The 12,451-nt window shown below is 43.9% G+C and overlaps 1 protein-coding gene across 5 annotated transcripts in view; it reads left to right on the forward strand.

Annotated features, from left to right (window-relative positions):
• GLIS3 (GLIS family zinc finger 3) overlaps positions 1-12,451 on the forward strand; it is a 452,994-nt gene that overhangs the window by 404,346 nt on the left and 36,197 nt on the right. For all 5 annotated transcript variants that reach the window (XM_045840588.1, XM_045840586.1, XM_045840590.1 and 2 more), the window contains one exon: positions 5,174-5,342. In XM_045840588.1, the coding sequence (XP_045696544.1) occupies positions 5,174-5,342 (169 nt within the window). The remainder of the gene's footprint in view (positions 1-5,173; positions 5,343-12,451) is intronic.

Consider the following 12,451-nt stretch of genomic DNA (forward strand, 5'->3'; position numbering starts at 1 on the left):
AGGTTTGCAAAATACTCAATAAATGTTAACTATTGATTCTAAGGTACAGGGCAGCAGGAAGGTGAGATGCACCTCAGATGTGGTCCAACACTTACTGTTCCAAGTGTAGTCTCTGGATCAGCAGAGGTCTGGATCAACCTCAACATCTCTAGGAACTTGAGGAGTTTGAAAGAAGTTCATAATCTGAGCACTCCCTGCCTCCAAGACCTAGTGAATCAGAATCAATATTTTACCCGGGTGATTTGTTGGCAGGACTCTAGATACCCATACAGTTTTCAATAGCAGTGTGCCTTCCACTTGGCTGTGTTTTAAGTACACCTCAGCCTGGCGAGGGCTCTTCCCTGCCTCTAAAATGATGAAATCATAGTCACTAGGCAGTGTCAATGGCAGCCTTCCCTGGTTCTGGGGACAAGCTTGAGAGACGTAGGCTTCATTTTGAGAAACAGCTAACATTCCTTTCCTCCCTCCATTCACAGAGTGAATATGTGAGAGCTAAAGTATCCCCAAGGGAGCCTTGTCTATATTCATCAGAAATGGAGATTAATTGTTTTCATTTGGATAGAGACAGAGAGATGCCTATTACCATAACTCAGATTAACCTTAGCTAGTTAAAGGCGCCAGCCTAGAATACCCTGATCCCAGTGAGATAACCAGTGAGATGGTATCTGGGTACCACATAGGTCAACAGATGCTGCTTTGTTGGTGTTATAAAGCTCCCCTGAGTCACCTCTACCCACCTCCACAGGAGATAGGGTGGGAGACAGCAGTAAGCTAAGCCCCACAGAGAGAGAAAGCCCACAGCAGCAGGGGCGCTAGCTCCTGGTCGTCTGCTAAAGGCAGGGCTCATGAATTCATTTCAACACCAGGCTTTTATTTCCTTGGGGAGTCCACCATCTCTTAATCACAAAAGCAATAAGAATTTCCAATATGTTCTCTTCCGTGCCTAATCAGTTGTTCCAGCTGCCAGTCATCAGCCCCGTCTGGAGGTTCACCTCAAAGCCCTCTTGCAGCCTTCAAAGCAGCGCTGACCCCTGAGGTGACACCAGACAATGAAGGCTGTCCCTGTGGGCAGCCTGTGTGTGCCGCTCGATTTGATCACAAGAGTTTTGTTAATATTGCCCTGGATTCTGGAGGAATCAGTTTTCTTTCTTATGCTTTGATCAATAGGCCTCAGATGCCTCATTGGTTGAGTTTGGAAAATCATTTTGAGTGTGTATGGAAGGAAATGTTTCCCTTTGTGAAGACCTTAGAATTGCACTCTAATGTGGAGATTTTCTTCCCGGGGTTAAAAAGTCACTTAGCAAAGCCAGAACATTAGTCCGGAAGCATGTGTTGAGGTGGGCATGTTTATGTAAAGTCGGCAGGTACTCGGACTTCAAACACTGAGAGACTAGCACCTGCTTGGTACAGAGTAGGGACCGGAAAATTGTATTTGAATGAATGAGTGAAGTAATATTCTTAGACTGTATTAAGTCAGAATCCTGGATGTATGGCTGCGATATCATTGGAAATTTCTACAACTCATTGTTAGTAGGAGGGGCATTTCCTGTGCCATAGTGAAAATTTCTGAGAAATGTGGATCTTTGGTAGCAGCCAAGGGCAGAAGCTACAGCTCTCTGACTCTAAAATTTTGTCTGTTTTATTGGAAAAGTGTATGAAATGAGGGGTGCATATGTATTGGATGGACATGCTTTGTTTCCTGTTCCTTCCTCTAAATCTCTGGTCATTATATTGGTCACAGGCAACATCCAAAACCGGCAGACTTGCTCTGGACTTTGCACACAAGCGACTCTATGTAGACACTGAATTAGAAGCTTCTGCTAAATGATCTCACTGGAGAAGAGTTTGTCTTATACTTCCCATCCCATCTGTTAGAAAACAAGCAAGTCCTGGGCCTCCTTTTGCTGAGGGATAATTTCTTATGCCCTGTGTAAGAAACTGTCCAGCATACTTTCCAAATACAGCCTTTGAATTGTACCCTAAACCTTTCTCATTCTCTCAGGCCCCAGTTCAACCTGTTCCATTGGCAGTACCAATGGATGGAAGAGCTGTAGTTGCATGTTTGACTGTTGCTTAGTCAATATTTGACCTCAGCACAGCTGTAGGGCATGTTTCTAAGACTTTGGTGCTGTACCAGACACCTCTTATGTCCTACCTTACATCCTCTCTGCCACCTAGTCCACCTATTCTGTTGCTATGGCAACCATCTGTACCAGTATTACTGGGTAGGTTCTCTCCTCAGCTGTATCATGTATCTCTGGCTTTCTGCCCTCGAACTTCTCTGATGCCCTGGTACTAGGCATGTCTGAGAATCTTATCCACTCTGGCTCATCTGCCTACTTGGAAGTGTGAGAGAAGTGCACCCTGGGGCACTTCTTGACTAGTGGGGAATAGGAGCCAGTCGGTAACTGTTCCTTTCTGACCATGGCCTACTCACTGAACCCCAAGATGGACTGTATTGGCTGACACTTAGATTGTGCTCATTTTTGCTCGCTCAGGAAACCAACGTGAACAATGCTGTTGGAGATACTAGCCACCGAGGGTATCTTGTTCCCTAGTCTATCCCTGGACCTAGCTCAGTGTCTGCCACACAGTAGGTACTTCATAAATATTTATGGAATCATTGGCTGTTGAGAGGGGAATGAAAAGAATGCAAGTAACTCTGCACAAAGAGCAAGAGCATTGAAATAAGTAGTCAAAGTTAGAGGACATTATAGGACAAAACACAGAAGCATAAATTGTCATGATATAGCTGAGATGTGGTCAGTTGTCTGGTTTGGCCAGAACATGGGGGCACATTGTGGGGGCATATCGTGGGGCCACAAATAAGATAGTGTATTAAGGCACTTCGAATACTGCCTGGAACTCCACACTAGTAAGTGTTTTATTTTGGCAGAATTGATGTATAGCAGTCTCCTTTCCTCACTAAACTGCAGCCACCTCAAGAACAGGGGCCCACGTATAGTTCAGTGGCTAGCATGTACCACTTAATAAATACTGAGTTAAAAAATAATGTTTGTGGCTGCACAGATGGGTGGATGGACGATGGATAGATGGATAATGGACAGTTGGTTCTGGCTATTAAATGGAATGAAGCAGAAGCCTTTAACCAGGCCTAGTTTTTGGAGTATAGCAAGCTACAAAAAACAAAACAAAACAAAAAAAAACAAATATCTCAACCAATTTCATTGCAGCTAATGCAAAAATGTAGCTAATATAGCTAATGTAGACCTCTGGGAAGCAACACATTTTCTGTTGAACCATCAGTAGAGCATAAAGTGTGCGCACCAAGTTTCTCTGTTGCCCATGGGGTTATAAACAGCAGGGGCCGTGCTTCCCTTGTGATAAACACTCACTCACATACAAAAATACCTCCAGGGGACAATAAGTGAGGGGTGCATTCAGCAACTACAACAAAACAAATAGGAGCACTCACATTACTACACTAAAGCAGGAAAAAAAAATTGGCTGTGTTTCCACTGTGTCTCTGTGACCTCTTATTATTCCATTAGTTTTTGGAATAGTACATAAAACACCGAGCTCCATGCTGACAAACACCAGTCCCTACACTATTGCCACAGTGAATCCAAACAACCTTCTCTCTTGGGTAAAATTATTATTTGGAATACAAGCAGAATTGTGGTTGCCTGAGCAAACTGAGCATAAATGAGGGTAGTGATTCATAAGGTGACTCTAGCGAGTTTGCAAATGTGTGACTTTTCTGGAGGCTGACGCAAAACAGACACTTTGCATTGCCATTTTGAGCTGGTAAGCAATTTCTCGTCACACTACCTCTTGAAGACGTGGAGGGCTGTGAAGGATGCAGGCTTCTGAGGACAAGAGTTAACCTGACACTATGCTGACTTACCAGAAATAAACCCTTCAAATCAGATCACACCCCTGTCAGTAGCTTTTTAAGCGGGAAGATGGTAATTCTGCCTCTTCACATGTTCCTTTAAGTACTTGAACTCTTATTCCATTGGATTAAGCTTTTGGAGGCTGGGTCATCTGGGGTATTAATTCTATCCAGAAGAGATTGGAGAAAAGTGGTACTGGTCTAAAAATACAGCTCCCTGAACTTTTAAACCCTCAAATCTCTTTGATTATGTGGCTTCTTTTTCTTAATCTTTAGCCTGATTCCTTTTATTTTTTTTTAAATCCATTTATTCTTTGATATCAGTAGAGTAAGTTCAGACAGAGCAGGGATGGGCATAAAGCTCAGCATAGCTTCGTATAGAGAAGGAAGTTAAAGAGAGTCAGCGTAATGATGCTGGTGTGATTGCACTCTAATGAGATGTCTGCTGAATAGGTCCCAGATACTGAGCGAGTCTCTCTGATAGCGGTAGACTCTGAAAGTGACAAGCCCCAGTTTCTTCTGTGACATGGTACCAATTAGCCAATCTAAATGGGCACATATTTAAGTCTAAGGTCACACACAGTTCTCAAAAGCTAGGCAGCCCCTATGAATGAGGCTTTAACTTACTCTCCATGTCATAATAGGCAACAGCAGGAGAATATCCCAGAGGTGCATTTGAGACCCCCTTTTCATATTTTGCCATGGTAGAAGACTCATTCTTGATGAAGACCAAGTACATCCATCCATCACACCATCAGGGAAATGCCTGGGGTCAGTCAGACTCTGAAGTTAAAAGAGTGCAGGATGCTGCATTGGTGCTACGATCAGGGGAAGCTCCGTTCTCATTACATTGATTTTACTGACAGAGAGGAACCCCAGCCTGACCTGCAGTGGCTCACAGCAGTGATGAGAAGAGGAAGAAGGCTTGTGTTGTGCCCTGCTAGGTCAACAGAGCAAATCTTCTGTTACCTGAGTCCCATCCCTCCTGAGTGAAAAGTGCTAATGCAGAGACCTTCGCCCAGATGCAAACATACAAGATTGACTAATTATACAGTGTCCAGACAGGAAGTGGGTGGGGCCAGGCAGTGCTCAGGAAAAACCACGGATGTCAGCCTGGAACCAGCAGAATGTGAGCAGCCATAAAGGCACGTGAAAACAAAAGCTGTGTATATCCAATAAGGGGAGAACTCTTTCCTCAAAACCACCAAGAGAAAAACAAACAAGCCCCTAAAATATGCTTGCTGTCAGCCTTTGGTATTTAAAAAATGTGGGTTTCACTTGGGGCGCAGTCTGATGCTTGTTCTCCCTTGATTTCAGCTTCCATGTTCTCCAGCAATCACTCAAGCCGAAGCGGAACAGCTGCTGGGGCCGTGCCACCCCCACATCCTGTCAGTCACCCTTCTCCGGGACATAATGTACAGGGGAGCCCCCATAACCCCTCCTCCCAGTTACCGCCACTCACAGCTGTGGACGCGGGAGCTGAGAGGTAAGGCCATCTGTCTCTCTCTTCTGATAGGTGTCGCGGCCAAACCTCCTTCCACATGGAGAAGTGCTTTGACAGTTGTGAATTTTATTAATAATCCATTGGTGGGTTGAGTTACCCAAAGGTGACATTTTAAAAGTACATACACAAAGCATGTGGATCAAATATCTCATCTGTTTCATTTTCCATGGGGGAAAAAATTGAAAAGACATTGGCAGCCAACTAAAGTGTCTGATGCTGGGAAATCAGAACATCTCTCTGTCCCACCTTTCCTCAGCTTGTCTCAGGGACTCAATTTTAGAGGTAACTTCCCTGCAGGTTGAAATGCTTTCCAAATGTACCATGAGATGGTGCCTTCCAGCACCCAGATCTGTAGGGTTAGACTGAGGGTGTAGCATGAAAGGACATGGGGCTTTATAAGGGTGATGAGAGGGGGCTGTGCACAGAGCACTTTATGTTGATAGCACCCTCACAAAGACTTCCGGGAGAACATTTTAAAATCTTGACACTTCGGTTCCTGTCCTTGGACTGCCTAACCCTGCAGTGATGCGGACAGTGTGCCACGCTTCTTGCTCTCCTGTTCACTTGTCATCTGGCTGGATTTGAACTACCGAGGGGTTACTACTTTCGGACACTCACAGGGGGGGAAGTGTTCTTGTGGGGAATCCCTGTGCAGTCCCAGAGAGGTCAGCATTGGGTAGGCAGAACACTGGGTTGAACTGGCAGCAGGAATAAAGGCTCTGAGTCTTGGATTTCACCAGCAATCTGTGGTTTCATCATTGTTGGCATAGTCTATGAGTTTTTTTACAAAGTATTTTAAGTCCAATAAACCATCTTTTAAGAAATTTAGGCCTGTACCTTTATTTAGAGTAAGACATCTGTTCACTTAATAAGAATCTGGTACGTGTTAGAGATCGTGCTGGGTGCTGGGGATGCAAAGACTATTAGAACATGGTCCTGGCCCCCCAGGGTACAGTGAGGACAGACATGCAAACAAAGTATAGTGATGCTGTTTGAACGAACGATGCCACATGAGCTTAAGGAAGCTGTCCCTAACCCCGCCTCAGGGAGGGAGGGGAAGAAAGACAATAATGTAGACATTGAAGGAAGATGAAGGCTTTTCCATATGGCAAAAAGTGGGGACCAGCATCCAGAGCAGGAAGAAGAATGTAGGCAAGAGGATTTAACAAGGATCATTCTTGTTAGTTTTCTTTAATAAGTTCCCCAGCTTTTAAAAATTACCATCATCATCATTATTATTGCCTTTCTTGACACTGACAGTTAAGAACTCGGGTCATTTCTTTTACTGAATGTTGTATAGTTTGGATTTGTGTGATTGTTTCTTAGTAAATGGATTCGTTGTAAACCTTTTTGGCAGTGATAGCACTTGGCGATGCAGTGTTCCTTAGCTCTTCTGATCTTCAGTTTGTATCTTGTAGGGAATTAGAAGTGAGGTAAGCAGGTAAAGCACTCAGCATATTACATGTCATGAAGCGGACACTGAGCAGCTGTTGCTGCTAACACAAAGACAGGTCACCATGGCCTGGCTGAGAGATTCAGGTTCAGAAGGCAGAGGATGTTAAATGATGGCAGTGGTTGATCATGTAACTGATCACGGAAGGGAAAAGGGAGAGGAAGGGGAAGACGGTGAGACTTTGCATGGCTGGGCGAACGACGTGGACGTGTCACTGCTGTGGCCTTGCCCTGCTGCTCCGCTGTCCCCACAGACTGCGTGCCCCATCCTGTGCCAGCCCCACTGGAATGGGCAAGTGCGTGGAAGGTTATCTCTTCCGATCAGGTTTGGAGAGGAAGACGACATGAAACAGCCCTGGATTATTCACTGTGTTTGCATTAGTGTCCAGCGTAAAAACACGAAGAGGAAATGTGCTTACCTTCCGCTTTTGGCTTATATATCTTTGCCTCTGTTTGCTTGGGAAATCCCCCAGTAAAAACTCCAGCAGTTTTCTTAACGGAAATAAGTTTATCACACTTTGCGATTTTTAGTGGGAAACTGGCATTTTTTCCTGCTTTGTGGGCATTGATTCATGATTTACTTAGCTTTAACTTGTTAATAAAATGAGCTGACTCACTGTCAGAAGTCAGGAAAGGTCCACCACATCTATCCAGTTAGCATCAGTTTCTTTGATTCCTAAACCATCATAAAATAAAATAAAAACAAGTTCTGTCAGTTTGATGAGAGTCTATTTTTATTTTGAAAAATTACCTTAATGACACATCATTACAGTGATTTTAGCAGTATCAACCACATCACCTAATGTTGATCTAAACTCACCATGGGAAGTGGTGTTTCACTGTGTCTTACTGAGCAAGCCAGTGGCACATTGTAATAGTGGCTTTCTGTAAGAAGAACCCAGTGTCTTAGGAATTGCTAATGCATTGGATTTCATAGTATGTCCTAAGACCAGGGGACAAACCCCAAACACAGAGGTGGGAGTCCCTTTTTGAGATAGAGAAATCTTGCCATCCCAATAAGTCAGCTGGATTTGTGGTATTCATTCATCTTATCAGCACGTCAGCTGCTCCTCTGCATTCTGAAGAAGGCCACAAACACGGTGTGCTGTGTAGTACAAGTGGCAGAGCTTAAGGGGATGGGTGAATGGACCACAGTGGAGTGACTTTCTGTGAGTTCCACCTCGGTGCCAGAGACTGAAAGCAGGGAAAGCATGTGATCTCCTCAGGGAGCATATAGTCCAGTACAGGGGTCAACAGCAGACAATGGCAGGGACAGTTGTTTTTGAGAAGGTAGTCAAAACACCTTAACCAAATAAGGAATGCCAACTTCATGAGTCTATACCAAATCTTGGGAAGCCTTACTGCTTTTTATTCATATCAGATATGACATTGCTAGAATTCTAGGTACTTTGATACTTGTGTGCTCTTCCTGTGTCTTTGAATAACCAGGGCTGGGCTTCAGAGATGTCATTTTCTAAATCAGCATTGAGAACATAGTGTAGCTTTCCTGGATGCTGAGGGGTCAAAGATAGCAACTGTTTTCTTTCTTTTTAAAAAAAAAATATTGGAGCAACATTGGTTAATAAAATTATGTAGGTTTTAGGTACATAGTTCTATAGCACATCATCTGTATATTGTATTGTGTGTTTACCACCCCAAGTCAAGTCTCCTTCTATCAATATCTATCCCCCTTTACCTTTTCGTACCTCCCCCACCCCCCTTCCCTCTGGTGATCACCATACTGTTTTCTGTGTCCATGAGTCTTTCCCTCTTTCTTTGCTTAATTCCTTCACCCTTCTCACCCAGCCCCCACCCCCTTACCTCTGACAGCTGTCAGGTTCTACTGCTCTAGTCAAATCAGCCTACTCATTGACTTTGTTTCTGCATCTTAATTCAGGATCTTTCTCTACTCAACGACTTCCTTTATTGTCATATTCTTGACTAAATGTTACTCATCCTTTGGAGCTTGGATTAGTTCTGAACCCAGAAAGCCTTCTTGCCTCTTGCAGGTCACAGAGACATGTCACCCAGTTAACTCCCTTGGTTCTTTTTATCTGTTTAATTTGTTTACCATTTCTTAGATGTCACCTTGCTGACTGGATTATTCATTCTTTGAGGCAGGAACCTTAAGTTTCCTTGAAACCTCTAAAGTGCCGTGTGCTGCACTGCTCAGTGGTAGGTGCTGAGGAGGATTTGACAAGGGAAAAGGATCCGTGAGGGAATGCCTAGGAAACAGGAGGCTATTGCCCATTCCCAGAAAGGACCATTCCCCTGGAGTCACTGGTCCAGATGGTGGTCATTGCAGTTCTCAGAGTTCTACCATCTTGGTAACCTGAAAATATTGACAAAATAAATAGTTGCTCTAATACATACAGTCATGCACACATACACACATTGCTAAGAGTCCCTTGCCACCATCCATTGCTGGGGTTCCCTACACTCTTCCTGTGTCTTCAGTTCTAGAAGCCTGATACCCTTCTCCCTGATTTGCATGAGTAGCATCTGAACAGCTCAAAACAAGGCCTGATGCTTTGCCATCCTTCTCTCCCCGGACTTTCTGAGAAAACAGGGACATGGGTGTCTTCACACACTCAGCTTGTTCACAACCTTACACACACACATAAACACACACGGTCCACATATTCTTCCTCTCTCTTCTTAATCCCTTAGTAAATGTGCAATAATGGCCAAAAAAAATCAGCATAATATAAAATATTAATGCTTATGAAAACCTGTCTCAGCACTGGGTTCATTCATTCAAGTCATTCACTCAGCTGGTATTTGTGTCCCAGGTGGTAAGCTGGACATGGAGGATATAGCTGTCAATAAGACTGTAAAGTGTCCAATCTAATGAGAGACAGCTAGGTCAAAGGCGACTTTGATTTAGGATGTTGTGAAGGTGCGCTACATGGGGGCTGTGGAAACACACAGAAAGATCTCCCAACCCAAAATTAGGGAGGCAGGAATAGAGGGAAAAATGTCTCCCTGGAGGCTGGAGGTCTGTAGGGCCTGGCCGGGAAACGTGGGTATGTGCAAAAGCTCGGAGGAGAGAGTGGGCAGGGATGGAGCCTCAGGTGTAAATGTGGGAGGAGCCTCATTAACTGCATTACGGAGTTCAGGCTTTCTTTCAAGGACAAGGATTTGTGTATTTGGCTAATTAGGGTACCCTGATGATTCCTGCATGTATTTCAAATGCTTCCCTGTCGTGTTATCCACCTAGGCAGACTTCACAATGCAATCTGTGCCCAGCGCAAGCAGAAATGACGAAGAGTGGACAGACGGTTCTAATCCTCAACAGACAAGGCTGTTCTTTGTATGTCCTAGAATGGTGAAGCAACACAGTGAAGTTTATGTTATTTTCCTTATTAATACAATTTGAAAAGACAGTTTTGTCTTTTTCAATTCAAAGCTTGTGTTTTATATAGTCAGGACATATCAGGGTTTTGAAGAGTCACTGATTGTCCCCCCCCAAAAAAAAGCCTCTGTATTAGAGACAAAGTGATGGACATCTCTGAATGTTAGAGCTCTAATGTGAACAATATCTTGGTCTCACTTGTCTTATTTTATCAGAGAAGACTTGGATATTGTTAAGAGATCTCCACATTGCTGGGTTTCATAACTTAGTTGCAATTTACCCAGTGAACACTGCCCTGAAAGGCTCCCTGACAGACTCTTCCCCAGATGAGTAGAAAGAGACTAAACTTACAGGGTGACAGATAGACCTGGCTTGTCAGTCTTAAAAATAAAGCTTGCAATCTTGATTGTTGAAATAATTAAGAAAAGCTGTAGTCGAAAAGCAAACATCAGCCCCCACCAGCCATGTTCATCAGCCTGCATGTTGGCATCTACATCGGCATCTGCATCACCCTCTGTCAGAGTCCTTTGCTCTGCTGGTCACCCACTGCCAGGTGATCGTGAGCGTCTTGCTCTCTCTCTCTGGCTGCAGCACTTTCTATTCAGAAAACAAACCATTTTCCTCACTTGGGATCCCACAAATGGGTCGATTTCATATATATCCAACATTAAGAGAGGCAGGGTCCAAAATCTACCTTCTCAAAACAGGTTGCGTGCACATGTACACACACACACACACGCATTCTACTTGAGAACCACTGAATGCAATGGCTGTTGTTTATAATGTTGATGCTGGGAGCAGTGAAGAGGCAGAAAATTCCAGTATCTTAGCCTTGAGAATGGAGATTAGAACTTTGGGTCTTAGATTGGAAATGCTTGTTGTTCTTTTTCTGTTTTCTTTTTAACCTGTCAAAAGTTCCTGGTACTTCTTCCTGTTTATTCCAGGGCAGAATAGTCCATCAGTCTTTAAATTTCTTAAATATTGATCCATGACCACAGCCATGCTGTGGCCTTCATTCTTTATGGCAAATACCAGCTGGGTTATTTGCCTTTGGAATGAACTTTCTCCTCATAGAGGCACTCACCATGCTAATAGCTTCTTAAATGTCCCATGCTGCTTTATTCCTGGTAGTCACACATATGGGGAAATTGGTGATAATATTACTTTCTTCTTACCTACCTAGTGATTGTGAATGGCTCCATTGGGAAAAAAAATCCTAAATTAAAAACCTGAAAAGTTTAGGAGTCAACTTTGATTCCTCCTTGTTCCCAAATACTCTCACATCTGATTAATCTCTATGTCCTATTAGCTCTAACACATTGAAGTTGAATCAGCTGTACTTCTCCAACCTTTGTTCACCACCATCCCTTCCCATCTCAACCTACATCCCTCCCGCCTCCCCACAGCCTTCCGCTCTCACGCCATCAGGGCACACAGGCCTCTGCTCCACCACAACATATGCCCTGTAAAAGGTAAATTGAATCACTGAGGAATTCCTGCTCACATCCCTCCCCCGCAGCCCCAGCCATACTTGGCATATAGCCCAGGGCCTTTTTGAAATCTGCATGGTCCCCCATGGTCTGGTCTTCATCAGATTCATTTGCCACTGCTCCTCTTACTTAATGTACTCCAGCCACACTGTCCTTCTTACTGTTTCTTGGAAAACAACTCATCCAGCCTCAGGCCCTTTGTACTTACTGTTTCTGAAACCTGTGGGAGTCATCTTCACCAAAACATTACATGGCTTATGTCTTCATTTCCAGTGTCTGCTCAGATGCTACTTCCTCAGAAAGGCCTTTCTTGACTACTCCATCTAAAACTACCCCCTCCATCTTCACTCTGCTCCTTAATCTGTTCTGTTTTTCTTCATAGATTTAACACTCCCTGAAATTGCACTGTCTGGTCAATGATATGCTTGTACTCCACTAGAATGGGAGCTTCCTGAGCGCTGAGACTGCATCCTGCTTACAACTACCTTGCTCACAGTCCTGTCCCCTCAGTGATTAAAGGGGCACCTAAGATCTGTGTGGAATGAATGGATGTCAGTGGAAGGCAGGGCTATGACTATGATTCCTTTATTATTTCTGGGAAAGGTAATAGTAACCCTGAGCAGATGATTGTTGTTTTTCCATCCCCACATTCTCCTCTGGGTCACTCCATGGAAAAGCAAGAGACGCTGATGTGTGCATACGTGTGGCACTCTACCAAACAAACAGCTTGACTCATGGTTCAAATATTCCTTCGCATCAGACTGTTTTCTATGTATTTTTAATTGCAAAGTACA

This window comes from Phyllostomus hastatus, unplaced genomic scaffold (genome assembly GCF_019186645.2).
Source record: "Phyllostomus hastatus isolate PE091 unplaced genomic scaffold, TTU_PhHast_1.1 phas_contig_34, whole genome shotgun sequence".
Lineage (NCBI taxonomy): Eukaryota > Metazoa > Chordata > Mammalia > Chiroptera > Phyllostomidae > Phyllostomus > Phyllostomus hastatus.